The sequence below is a fragment of the Oreochromis niloticus genome, linkage group LG1 (assembly GCF_001858045.2).
Source record: "Oreochromis niloticus isolate F11D_XX linkage group LG1, O_niloticus_UMD_NMBU, whole genome shotgun sequence".
NCBI classification, from domain to species: Eukaryota; Metazoa; Chordata; class Actinopteri; order Cichliformes; family Cichlidae; genus Oreochromis; species Oreochromis niloticus.
This window is the reverse complement of record NC_031965.2, coordinates 12,123,007-12,137,279: the sequence shown is the minus strand read 5'-3', so window position 1 is coordinate 12,137,279 and position 14,273 is coordinate 12,123,007. Positions and strand designations below refer to the sequence as shown.

The window sequence follows — 14,273 nt, the reverse complement described above, 5'->3', positions numbered from 1 at the left end:
TATAAAGAAACAAAACACTGAGTCGTCAGACTCAGGACCATGACTGTTGCAACAAGTTGCTAGTAATAAATTGCCTAAAAATATAATTTAAAATTGGTGAGTCATAGGTCACTGTTCAGTGGCTTAACAAACAAAAACATTCATCCATAAATGGCCAGGTAACAGGACTGGACTGAAAATGAGTGATAAAGCAGCCGATGTCCAAAGAAACACTTGGAAAGACCTTCAGAAAACCCGGAGAGCTTTTTCTTAAGAGCTCTTTAAAACATTACAAGTAATTCTGGCTCCTTGGAAACAAAATATAACGGCATGAGATGTAGCAAAAGGCATATGCACAGTATTGTAATATAATATGGTGCACTGAAAAAGTATTTGCCCTCGTCCTGATTTGTTTTTTTAATTTTTTGTTTTTGCATTTTTGTCCCACACGTTTCAGATCATCAAGCAAATTGAGATATTAGACAAAGATAACCTGAGTAAATACAAAACGCAGCTTTTATTAAATGATGAATTCATTTATTCAGGTAAAAATAGTTACACAATCCTACCTGGCCCTGTCTGAAAAAGTAACTGCCCACTAAACCTAATAACTGGGCGTGCTACCCTTGGTCGCGAGAACTGCAATTAAGTATTTGAGATAACTGCCAATTAGTCTTTTGGAGGAATTTTGACCCACTCATCTTTGCAGAATTATTTTAACTCATCCACACTGGAGGGTTTTTGATCATGAATGGCCTGTTTGGCAGTGTTTTTTAGCCATTCGGAGGTGGACTTGCTGTTTGTGGGTCATTGTCGTGCAGACAGCAGAATTCATGGCTTCATCAACAAAAGCAAGCAGCCCCAGACCATCACACAACACCGCCATGTTTGACTTGGTGCAAACTGCAAATACAAGACCCCACGAGAAGTGATTGTTGCTGTTCATCAGTGCTAACCAGTTCACCAACATATACACCCAAACAGCAAACTGAGGGGTAGAAAGAACCGTTTGAATGCAGTCCAGTTAAGGCTTTTTTTGCTTTTGTTAGATTTTTAATGCTGCTATTAACAGATTTCACTTATCTGCAGCTTAGACTCAGAAATGCCATTACTGTCAAATTAGACCTTTATAATAGCATTTCACACTGGAAGCTCTTTAACATAAAGGTGAAGGCCAGTCCTTTGGTAATTTATGTGGGCTTTGCTGCATTTATGGCTGCTCTTGGTGAATTTGATGCAATGGACTGAAATTTAGGATTTTTTTATTCTTTATTTGTTTGTTAGGTTGCTTTTTAAAGACAGAGAATGAGTAATTACTTGAAAAGACAATAAGACTCCAAGATTTTGCACTAAAAAATATATATAAGTGATCAGAAAAGGCTTATAGGTTTAAACATTTTAAAAAAAATCTTCTGTCTTCTTTGAGTCTTTTTTTTTTTAACACTGTGTTATAATTTTCTGTTGTTTCTCTCAAGTATAAATATTTACATATGAACTCACTTTACCACCACACCAATGGATAAACACCATTAAAAGTTTCCAAAGATATTTATTGGTCTTGGAAGGGTAAGTTTAGAAGGTAATGTTTCTTCTGTTCCTTTGCAGGATATTGGTGAACAGTTGCAGCTGGCGGGGTCTGTAGTTTACAGTGCTGTGCAAAAGTCTCGAGCCACTCCTCTTTTCTTTATATCCTCCTGAGAACTGAGGAAACAAGTATCCTTCACTTTAACTTGTTTTGTGATGTCCTGCCTCTTTGAAACTAAAAGAGGCTGCCCAAACACACAAGATATCATTGGAAAGGCCAGAATGTCCTCTACTGAGCACAACAGGACTTATTAGGGTTCCTCAAATAAGTCAAAAAATATAGGACATAAATGAATAGGCTGGTTCTCAGGAAGATATTTTGCTTCCAAAGATCCAGAGTGGTTGTCATTTTTAAAGTGTTCTTGCACAACAGTCTCTCAGGATTTCTGAAGGTCTTTCAAAGTTTTTCTTTGGACTGTTTTTCACTCATTTTCAGTCCAGTCCTTGTACTGGACTATTTTCAGAGGAAAGTTTTGTTTGTTAAGCTACTTGGGACTGGAAAGTCAGTAGCAACAGGTATTATGGAGTGATGAATCCAGATTTGGAACTTTTTTCATCATCAATATGTACGCAGGAGTTCTGGAGAGAGGTACAACAGTGAGTGTCTACAGCCATCTGCAAAGCACGGTGGAGGCTGTGTCGTGGTTTAGGCCTGCATTTCAACCAGCAGTGTTGAGGAAGCTTGCCAAAATTATGGAATAATGAACACAGAAAAGTACCATGAGATTTCCATCTACTACTTGGAGATGGTGTGATTGGCAACAGCTTCATTGTTCAGCATGGCAATGATCCCCAAAACACTGCCAGTGCAGTCAAAGCATACCTGGATAGGTATGCCAATCCAGTTCAGTCATGGATTGGCCTCCCCAGAGCTCGGACCTCAACATTATTGAAGCAGTGTGGGCTGATCTTAAATCATCAGAGAACAGAACAAAAGGCAGCCAGCACTGATAGAAGAGCTTTGAATGTGCTTCAAGAAGCCTGGAGAACTATTCCTGAAAACTATTTAAAGAAACTACAATAAAGCTTGACTAAGAAAGTTCAGGCTTTGATAAAGAATACAGGTGGTCTTACCAACTATTGACTTTGCCTTATATACTATATTTACATGTCCATGTTTCAACAAATAATAGCACCTATTTGCTATTTTACTAGTACACTGAAATGAGAGTGGCTCAAGACTTTGGCACACTATTGTATTGCATGAACTTCCCTGACCTGCAAATGAAAACACTTTGAATTTGGCACATTTTATCCTTGCAATTAAAAATACATATATCTCAAATGATGTTGTGATTACAGTGTGACAACTCAGAGTTCATGAGAAATATGTGGCCCAAAAATTGTTTGCCAGCCAGAAAAGGCTAAAAACTCCTGGTGCGCTGACGCCACAAAAATCTCATCCTTCTTCTGTCTGTTGCTTGACAGGAATATAACTACATTTACTATGTTTAGAATCTGTTGGTTTGTGGCTATATAAGACCAAAAAAACTAAAACGTGAATACCTACAGCTGGTTGAAGCCAGCATGTGACTGGGTGAGCGCTGCCCCTGATGATGTTTTGTGCTCGTTTGAGGTAGCCTGAGGTGCCAATGTCCTCCAGGGATAGCAACTGGCAGCCAATAATCATTTCCTCTATTTTTACCACTCCTTACATGGCATACAGCCTGCATACCACACTGGTAAGCATTAGAAATGATTCAACTCCAGCACCATAGAAAGAAAGGAGCAGTCTCCCCTAATGACACCTTGAGAAATTTAAATACTACTAATACTGAAGGGGCTGGGTTTTTCCTGCAGCCAAAATCACCTCCTGGGTCTTAGTGGTGTTTAAAACTTTATATATATTTATGTGTGTGTGTGTGTGTGTGTGTAGTCGATATTTGCATATTTATGTAAAATCTTGAGTCTGCCTGAAAGAAAAAAAAAAGAAAGAAAAATCATTGTCTGTACGAGTTTGACGAGGAGCATTTGAACGCAGCACGCCCCCGGGGGCTTCACGGTGGTCAGGTGACCCGCAGCAGGCAGGCCATTCTCGGCTTCCCCTGGCTTTGGCTCCAATGTCGGAGGTGTTTGTGCCTGGAAGAAATGGACTCTGGCAATGCAAGAATTTAATCATTCAGAGGTCCGAACAGTTGACTCCGTGAATGGCGCCAAAACAGGACCCTAAGCCTAAATTTCAAGAAGGTCGGTAGGGGGGAAAAACACCGATGGTGCCCAGTTAGCGGCTGGAAGGGGGCGGGTTTGTTGTTGTTGTTCTTGCAGCTGTAGCTCGACGATAGTGATCCCTAGGGAAGGAGAAAGAGGCTTTATAAAGCCCATATATCAATAAAAACATAGCTTATGTTGACGTAACATCACAATGAAGCGCATCCAGTAAAGCTAGCTCAAACTGGAGTCTTTACAGACGCTAACGGAAGGCTAACTGTTAGCTAGCTTTGCTATTCGTACTATGCATTAGCGGCTCGTTTGATTGCATTAGTTGTGGGTGTATTGAACATCATAACGTGCTTTTGACATTAGTTTTCCCTCCTCGTAGGTGAAAGAGTCCTGTGCTTTCACGGGCCATTGCTCTATGAAGCAAAGGTTTGTCCCGATACTTTATGAGGGTCTTATTATTCATTTATTCCCAGTTAAAAAAATAAACTGATCCAAGGCCTGTGTGTTTTCTCGCTTTCACAGTGTGTCAAGATCAACGTAAAGGATAAGCAGATTAAATACTTCATTCATTACAGCGGATGGAACAAAAAGTGAGCAGCTTGAGTTGAATATAGGCTGACATTTCTCTCTGTGCGTCTATTTGAATAGGAATTATAACACTGTGATGACGTTGCAGAATCTGTGATTGTTTTTTTCTTTCTTTGCAGCTGGGATGAATGGGTTCCTGAAAGCAGAGTTCTCAAATATGTGGACAGCAACCTTGCCAAACAAAAAGAGCTTCAAAAGGCCAATCAGTGAGTTAACCTCTTTGCACACAAGCATGACCAAGAAGTTTTTGTGAGTCTTGTTCTTCCTAATGTCCAGTCAGCCTTTTAGACTTTCTCTCAAAGGAAAGTAGCAATAAGAACAGTAGGGTGCAGTTTGTGCTTGGTTTTGGGCATGGCTGGATAAATTTAGAATTTGCAGCTTTTAGAGTTGACATTACACAATGCGGTCTTCTGCCAATCACATCCAAATACAGACTCTTGGGAAGTAAAAAAAATAAATAAATAAATAAATAACTACTATATTAATATATTGATCAGTATTTTTGTTTAGATACATACATATATAATCAAATTTTCACTACACTGTTTTTGTGATATCTCAATGTCAAAATCAGCTTTAAGATAAGATAAGATAACCTTTATTAGTCCCACACGTGGGTATGTACAGTGAATTTTTGTTTTCTGTGAAGAAGAATTAATCAAAAATAAGATAAAATGGAGAGCTATAGGAATGTGAGATGCATACGTGAAGATAAGTATGAAGTATCAAAGTATAAATATGAATTACACAAGCCATATAAAAGCCTACATACAGTTGTTCAGTTGTTGCTGTCAGTGTATATAAATATAATGTGTACATGGATTCTTATGAAGCTTATATGGATTATTCTAGTCTGTATATGTTACGGTGCAAATGAGGAAACGTCAGTGTGAGACTGAATGTGTGGGTAGCACCAGTCAGAGCAGCAGAAAAGTCCTTTAAGTAAGGGCTGAATGTTCTTTATTTTGTTTTCCAGATATCATTCAGATATTTTCAGAAATCTCAGATATCATTAGATATGTGTTTTTGTGATTAACATGAACTTTATTGTCAGTTCTGCCATATGATATACATGATACATAATATTAGACATATCTAACACATAAAGTTATGCTGAAAGGGGAAAACGGTGGAGGGATTTTTACTTTTCCAAAAGAGATTTTACATCTTATTAAGCAACGTGCCACGAGAACACTGTCTGACTCCACACCACACACCACTGTCTGCAAATAGAACAGAGTGTTTTGTAAACAGACTACACAGCAGGTAGCTACGCATGTTAGTAGTTTTTTTTTTTTTTTTTTATGCCAGATGCCCTTGGTGATTTGTGTCTCCTCCCAGAATCGACCCAGGGATCTTTAGCTTGTATGTAAACCGCTACACTGTGGGGCCACTTTGTAAACAGTTAAGCTGCTGCAGACAGTGTATTTCTAAAATACCCCCCCAAAAAATCACATCAGACAGCAAGTCTGTCCACCGGTACAGCCATACTGTGTCTGCGCATCCACGGTGTGATACATCAGTACAACTCAACTATGGTCAGTAAAAGTAATTTAGATACATTTCTATAATTGTGCTCTCTCTCTTGATTTTTTTTTCTGCAGGGATCATTATGTTGAGGGAAAGATGAGGGGTTTAGCGCCAAGTAAGAAGATTGCTGCTGTGCAGCAGAAAAATGTTGATCTGTGAGTGTCCAGCTTCTTTTCCCTCCTCTAATAATTCATTTAATAACTCAGTTCTTGTGATGCAACCTTGGTGATATTATTTATTAAAGTGAAGTATGCATGCATATAGTGAAAGCAATGAATTGCATTAAGACAACTTGAGGTATATGTGTCACATCATAAAAACAATCTTGATGTCCTTTTTTTGTATCGTAGGAAAGTGAAAAAGGCAAAACAGAAGAGTAAGTCAAATATTTGTACAAAATATGTTTATTGAATTTTGTAACTTTCTTCCAGAATATTTTTTGTTCTTGTAGTAAAGATCTTTAATGTTGTGGCCTTGTGAGGTTCAAGTACTGTCGTATTTACGGAGTCTGATACGATCTGAGACTTCTTAATGAACATATTCACCTTTTATTTCTATGTATTATTTAAGCTGTGATGGTTGTCGTTTTTTAGCCCCAGGGCCGGGTGAAGGTACCAGCAGCGGCGAGATGCCCCAGGGGCCACGAAAGAAGAGGGCTCGGGTTGATCCCACAGTGGAGAGTGTATGTATCATCACTTATTGGAACTGGACTTTTAATAAGAATAACAACTGAGCTTCTTTCTTGAGGTGTGAGCAGAATGAGGAAAATACTGAGATGTTGGGGGGGAAAAAGGTCCACACTCCAAGGCAGTACAAAACATCCTGGTTCTGTCTCATTTCTTCAATAAGCTTGTGAAATTGTTCAAAGAGTCAGTTATTCCTGCATGAGTGAACCAGTCTACCTCGTGGGCGTAAAACCCACACCTGCTATCACAAATTCACAAAAACTTTTAAAAGCAGCAAGGTCATATAGTGTGTGTGTGTGTATCCAGGAGGAGATGTTCACCAACCGTGTGGAAGTGAAGGTGAAGATCCCCGAGGAGTTGAAACCCTGGCTGGTGGATGACTGGGACCTCATTACCCGACAGAAACAGGTGAAAATAAAATCACAGCAGACTTCGCTTGTTTTTTTCATATTTATCCATATATTTATGGAAATGTGATGTCAGGTTCTGCAGCTCGATGATATCCAAAAGAATTATTTTACTCAAGTTCTTCTCTGCTGTGAGCAAACCATAACTTCAACTACACTAGGATCCCTGGAATTCCTTTTCTGACCACTTGTGCTCGTTTGTCTCTGATTTCACAATGGATTCCAAATCTTTGGTCAAACTGACCCACCCAATACGTCATATAGTGGAGCAACACTGCTAATGACAGCTGGACCTCTGGCTACCACTCACATACTAAACGGCAGTTTCTAATGGACAAGTCTGAAGAGAACTCTTCAGCCAGAATCACTATCAGGAGCATGCTCATTTCTTCTTCTCATTTCAAAGTCAGAACATGCACAGGATGCTCTGCAATGTAGGACTGAGAGTAAATGTTACAGTTGAGTTTGAAATTGAGTTGATGTCTGGATGTTTTTATTGATGGAAATGTTTGTGTAACATTTCTGTTGCTTACAGTTATTTCATCTGCCCGCTAAGAAGAATGTAGAGACCATCTTGGAGGACTATGCAAACTACAAGAAATCAAAAGGAAACTCGGACAATAAGTAAGAGTAAACATCCTGATGTTCTCAGAATAATGGAGGCGTGAGGAAGCACTGATATCCTGTGATGAAAACGTTCAGCGGCACAGCATCTGTCAACCACATAATGCTTAAATTCCTTCCACTTTACAAATTTGCCTTAAATGAAGATACTTGCAAACACTTACTAACACATAAACCATTAGCTGAACTATATTTTTAAGGGCACAACACAACTGATCTCACTAAAACTGTAAGTCGTGCATTTTAGCCTTCACAGCAAGTCAAACAGCGCCTTTAAACCACAGGATTTTTTAAAATTTTTTGGATACACTCCAAAATAACGACTCAATTTTTTTCCCTCTCTCAGAATTGCAGAAACTGGGAGCTAACTCAATTTTTAAGGTCTTTTTTAAAAACCTTCTTTTAGGCATCCTTTATCTGAGTACTTATTTAAATATCACAGCATGCTGCCTTTTTTGCTTCAAAATAAAAATACACCAGAATAAGTGAGTTTGTAGTCTTTTTTTTTCTTTTTTTAATAGTCTGTAGCCAGTTACTGGAGTGACAGTTGCTGTTACCAGTCTTCTTATAATAGTACTTGTGTGCTTTCTCACATTTGCTGCATCACAGCACAACAAAAACAACTTTGAGAAAAAGTAAGCCCAGTGATTTCTCTCATGCAACTGTTCAGATCTGTACTATTGACTGTTCTATGGACGGGTGACCTCCGCTGTCTCCAGTAATCTCTCCAAATACGTGACTTTTCTCTTCTCTGTCTGCTTAGGGAATACGCTGTGAGTGAAGTGGTGGCAGGGATCCGGGAGTACTTCAACGTCATGCTGGGCACTCAGCTGCTTTACAAGTTTGAGAGGCCGCAGTACGCCGAGATCCTGGCTGAACACGCGGATGTGCCGATGTCTCAGGTGTATGGAGCACCGCACCTGCTGCGTCTGTTTGGTAGGAACACGTGAAACATATACAGTGTATTCGTGAAGTTTTCACAGCACATCAATTGTTGCACATGTTGTGATGTTACAGCCTTTTTCCTAAATAGATTACATTTATTTTCACCTCACAATTCTACACACAGTATCCCATATTGACAAAGTGAAAAGAGTTTGCTTTAAAATTCTTGCATATTTATTGAAAATATAACATTTACATGTGTTTTTACATATTTGCTCAATACTTTTTTGAAGCACCTTTGGCAGCAATTGTAGCCTCAAACCTTTTGAGTATATTGCTATAAACTTGAGCACCTTCTCCCATTTTTCTTTGCTGAACCTCTCAAGCTCCATCAGGTTGGATGGGGAGCATCACTCCACAGCCATTTTCAGATCTCTAGGGGTGTTCAACAGTGTGAAAGTCTAGGCTCTGGCTGGGCCATTCAAGGAAATCCCAGAATAAAGCCACTCTTTTGATATCTTGGCTTGGTGCTTATAGTCATTGTCCTGTTGAAAGATGAATTTTAGCCCCAGTCTGAGATCAGAAGCTCTCTGTAGCAGGTTGTCATCAAGCATTCATCTTTCCTTCAACTCTGACTAGTCCCCAACTTCCTGCTGCCCATACAGGCTTGATTACAGGCTTGAACCAAGTGGTCCACCACAGAGCAATGCTGGAGCTGTTCTCAGTCACCTCCATGACTAAGGCTCTTCTTTCCTGATTGCTCAGATTAGTCATGGGGCCAGTTCTAGAGATGAGGGAGGCCACTTTGCTCAGTGGAAGCTTCAATGCTGCAGAAGTTTTTCGGTATCTTTCTCCAGATATGTGCCTCAATACAATCCTGTCTACAAGGTCTACAGACACTTACTTGGACTTCATGACTTAGCTTGTGCTCTGCCGTGACCTGTTTGTATGAGACCTTATATAGACAGCTGTGTTTCTTTCCAAATCATGTCCACTGAACTGAATTTACCACAGATGGACTCAAATCAAGTTGTAGAAACATTTGAGAGATGATCAGTGCAAACAGGATGTGCCTGAGCTCAGTTTTGAGTGCCATGCAAGTTTGCAGACTTTTTTTTTTTTTACTTTTTCATTATTCGGTATTGTGTGTAGAATTTTGAAGTGAACAAAAATGTAATCCATTTTGGAATAAGGATGTAACATGACAACATGTGGAACAAGTGAAGCACTGTGAATACTTTCCGGATGCACTGTAAACTATATGAGGCGTAATCAAGTTCTCACTTTGCACAGTAAACAGAAAGGAGAAAAAAAACGTAAATAAATTTGGTAATTGTTCCCTTCACAGATGGCTGTTTGCATCTCAGGCTGTTTGTGTTTGAAAGTCCTACTCAGTGATGAAGTGATAACTCTTCAGTTTCATTTTAGAAAGACAAAGTCACAGAGAGCCTAAAAAATGTGCTAGGTAGAGTAAGTGAGAGCAAGATTGTGTTGTTGTAACAAGGCACGTCCCACTATTAATTTCAATTACACTGAAAGCCAGAGGATGATGCAGTTATACTCCTCATTGAATTTTAATCTTGGATGACAAAAACCTGGGGAGGCGGTGCTCAACTCTATAAATGCTGAGCTAAAGAGAGAGAAAAAAGTGGTCTCAGTCTACTGAAGACCTATGTTTGGTCTCCATGTCTTAGCTGGAGACTCAGATCTCATTAGCAGTGATGCTCCTGTTGCTTCAAAGAAGTTGATTTTGCTCTCAGTACAAGTTTAAATTGCAGTTGCAAGTCAGAAGGGAACTTCCAAAGTCAGATAGAAAAATAGTAGGAGTGCAGTACAAGGCTGACCTTAACACGGTTAGTAGCAAAATCAGAAGCTGGAATGATTTTTTTGCTTTTCACGGGCAGAGGCATAGAAGGTTTAATTTCGCCTCGTATAAATATCAAATACTACTAGAAGCATGCAAAATAGGCCCAGTAAAAGAATTACTGTTTCTAATCATCTTGCTTCTTTTTACAAGTCAAAGTAGAACTTATATCTGATCCTTTCAGTTCAGTTAATTCAATATTTCAAGCTCACCCTTTAAGCAGTTTTGTAAATTCATGGATGAAAATGCTGAATAGGCTTACTCTCTAAGAGAAGTCCCAGTGTAAAAGGATTGAAGTGTTAGTTATTGTACACAAAATAGCTTTATGGCTGCTTCAACTAAGATGACTCATCTGGATTGTTAGACATGATGGAAATTAGCTGAAATGTCATTGCAGCAACTCCGAGTGGTACTTTTTCCTAACAGTCTGGAAAAATGTCAGAGGCCTCCACCTGTAAAACCATTCCTATTTTGGGGGTTGTCTCATTGTTGTCCCTCTAGTTCACATGTTGATAATTTTATTCACACCAGCACCAAACAACCCCCTCTGCTACTGAGCTAACCAGATCAAAAGCAGTTTATTTAAAGTATTATTTATTTATTTAGATGTCTGTAGCACCAGTCAGTCTATTTGAAAAGTAGGCTTCTCCCCTCTTTATGTCACATTTTTCGATTGTGGTGGTGTTAAAGAAATCTTAACTCAATCTCCAACTTTACCGTCGGCATTGCTGCTCATACGCTGTATGTTGTCCTCCACCAACAGTTCGTATTGGAGCCATGCTGGCCTACACGCCCCTGGATGAGAAGAGTTTGGCTCTGTTGCTCAGTTACCTCCAAGATTTCCTCAAGTAAGCTTTTAACTCCCAGCACACCACCAGTCACTCCATGTCATGTTTGGCCGATTCTCAAATGTCATGTTGCATTCACATTCACATTCACATTAGTGCAGCCAGGCTTGTTGCAGTTCCTCAAAACATAAGCCATGAAATCGATTTTCTGCTCTGGAAAATATTTTTCTTGAGACTAACCGTACACGTTGCAGCACGTTATGACAGACTGAGGTACCGTGCTATTCTTTGGGACTGAATGCAAATTTAAAATGGTCTCTTAGGTCACTCGTGCGTGATGTTTAGTTGTTTTGATGTGTGAACAGCACTGCGGACACATCTACACTGACTGATTCAGTGGTGACATAACATGACGTGCAGGTATGGTACGGTCTATATGGTTGGCCTAGGGCAGTGTGAGAGACATGATTGAGAGAAAGTAACTCTGATCAAAACCCCTCATGAACAAAAAAAGACCTGCAGTGCTGAGACGCTCCTCTTTTATATATAGAAGTCTTTTCAGCTGAAGAACCAGAACTGTGACAGGATAAAGCACCCAAGCACACCTAACCTGTAGGGCCATGACTTCATACCAGGGCGTGTTTCAGAATGGTGCTCTAACAGTGAAGTACGGCCCGGCAGCAACATGCAAACCGCTGTTGTAGTGCAGCAACATGCACTCTCTGGGCGTGTGTGGGATGGTTAGGACAATGGAGGGAAGCAGGAATGGTGGAATTTGGCACCTCCGGCCCCAACTCATCTGAAAATTGGGTGCACATCCAACCGAATGCCCAGCCAATAAAATCGCGCCATTATTTGCTCCAGAGTTTTGTCATATCCCAATTGCCCTGCCATGAAAATCATTTCCTGGTTGTTTTTGGGCGCCAGCAACTGGGTGTGTTCCTCCTCTGTGTGACTCACTCGATAATGCTTATACTTAGTCAATACGAAATCAATACAAAACGCCTGTAGGTCGGCGCTGCGCACCATGTTACCATCAATTCTTATCACTTGGTCAATGGCATAGAATAGGGTGTCATCAAGACACTGATCTAATGGGAAATCTCTTATAGAGTGAATTACAGGGCCTTCTCATGAGGGCTCTGCCAGACGGCAGCATCGGGCAACCCACAGACACTACACACTCCTAAAGGTCGTGTATGCATCCCCACACGCTGCCTCAACAGGTTATTACAGGTGCCCACTCTTCCTCGGGCCAGCGAAATGCCTTTGTTTTGGCCTGAAAGATCTCCAGTAAGGCCTGGGGGTCATTTCCCTCCCCCAGTGATATGGAGGGACACCGCTGGGGCCAGTGGGAGCATTGGTGAACCAACCGAAACCCCACCCTTACACCACACCCTGAACCCACTACTCCACCCCTCCCCTGCTGCTGAGCCACAAATCTCACCCCTTCACAAGTACATAAAGAGGTTTTCATTTCATGAATACACCATCTTACTGCAGTTTCTTATCCTGACCGTTTTGCATAGAGAAGAAGAAGGGAAGACAAAAATCCAGACACTGTTGTCATTTCCTGTGTAACTTGTGGATTTATTGTAAAACACTAGTGATTTAGCTTTGAGCCCTCATCACTGATCCAAAGCGTAGTCATTTCCTTGATGCTTGGAAAGGTTTTGTTTTTCTTTTATGAGAATAAGAAAACATAAACACTCAGTTCTCACTGATTTCTCAGTATGACTTTCCCATAAAGGTTTTTTTTCCTGTCAGTTTGTTTACAGACATACATACATTTTATTTAAAATCCTACTAAACACGACTTTTATTCAGAGCGGTAATTTGAAAGCCAAGCAGCCGCCATAATCTAATCTTACTGTAACAGTCATTTTGTAAATGCATGAGTGTGACGACTGCTGAACGACACACTCTGCACCAGGCGTTCCTGCTTCCCTCCTTGCTGACAATCAGTTGTTTATTTCCTTCAGGTACCTGGTAAAGAATTCATCCACCCTTTTCAGTGCCAGCGACTATGAGGTCGCACCCCCAGAGTACCACCGCAAAGCTGTGTGAGAGCTCTCAGCAAACCTCTCTCCTATTGAGACACCTCATCCCACTCTCCCAGACCACGACTGAAATATCCGTGACTACCCTTTGGATCGCAGTCTTTGGCGATATTTTTCACTTGAACTGATTTGCTTCCCCCGCCAGGGTCTCAGGAGCTCGTCACGGTTAAGAAGAAAAAAAAATTGTGAAACCTTTTTAACTGAGTCACTTTCTTTTCTTTATATTCTTTCCCCTTTTCCTTTTCATGTCCCCCTTTTTTTTTTTTTTTTTTTTGGAAAGGTCATATACAAGTGTGGTTCTTCATCGTCCATTACCACAGAGCAGCTCTTCTGTGTTTTTGTGCATTCCAGCTGATAGATATTTGTTGCATGTGGGTATTTATTGGTGTTTCTTCGGTCAAATGAGGTGCAGTTTATTGCTGGTCCACAGTCGGCGTTCAGCTGTTAATGTTTTTGTATCTGTATCTTGTGTATTTGTATCAGTTTGTAAAAAGAAAAAAATATATATATGTTTATACACAGTGTCCACCTTGTTTACTGTGCGTTCTTCTTCACATCAAGTAAATTATTTGGTTTTATCGCTCTCCTGTCAAGACATATCTTGCTGTAAATGTCACTAATAATTAAAATCGGGAGCAGGAAATGAAATTGAAAATAGAGAGCCATCATCCTGCTGAGTTTTGGTTTAGTATTCATCTGACGAGACACGGGGTCAAGTTATCAATCTTTCATTCACATGTGTTGACTGTTTAAGTACAAATCAGTTTTCAGTGTTAATCCTGCAGCTGTAAAACATCCAAAATGCCTCCAACCAGGTTTTGACACTATGTGACAGACTACGAAATACATATCCCCACATCAGTATGGGAAAATTACTAAGAAATTATTAAACATGCTGCAGTCAGCTGCACTGCATGAGTCTGATTCCTAGTTAACAGAAGGCTATATATGTTGGCGTGTGTTTGGAATTTGAAATCATTTTAACAGGTCAGTAAATGGAGTTCTGTGGACTAAAGAATGTGCCCTGAAAAATGTTGTATGAGACTTAGAGAAATATACATATCATAACCAGTGCTGTGCAAATGTCTTGAGCCACCCCTCGTTTCTTTATATTTTGA

At 40.1% G+C, this 14,273-nt stretch overlaps 1 protein-coding gene across 1 annotated transcript; it reads left to right on the top strand.

Annotated features, from left to right (window-relative positions):
- Positions 1-3,552: 3,552 nt before the first annotated feature.
- LOC100691845 (mortality factor 4-like protein 1) lies at positions 3,553-13,810 on the top strand. Its single transcript, XM_003456750.5, has 12 exons — positions 3,553-3,750; positions 4,103-4,149; positions 4,246-4,313; positions 4,431-4,517; positions 5,916-5,996; positions 6,192-6,217; positions 6,435-6,523; positions 6,834-6,935; positions 7,470-7,558; positions 8,322-8,494; positions 11,071-11,155; positions 13,078-13,810. Exons 1-12 carry the CDS (start codon positions 3,711-3,713, stop codon positions 13,160-13,162), a joined length of 972 nt encoding a protein of 323 aa, XP_003456798.1. The 5' UTR covers positions 3,553-3,710; the 3' UTR covers positions 13,163-13,810.
- The last annotated feature ends 463 nt before the right edge of the window (positions 13,811-14,273 follow it).

Coding starts and splice junctions, on each gene's coding strand:
- LOC100691845 (XM_003456750.5), top strand. CDS start 3,711: ATGGCGCCAAAACAGGACCCTAAGCCTAAATTTCAAGAAG. Junction 6,218..6,434: donor GAAAAAGGCAAAACAGAAGA/GTAAGTCAAATA, acceptor GTCGTTTTTTAG/CCCCAGGGCCGGGTGAAGGT. Junction 7,559..8,321: donor AAAGGAAACTCGGACAATAA/GTAAGAGTAAAC, acceptor CTGTCTGCTTAG/GGAATACGCTGTGAGTGAAG.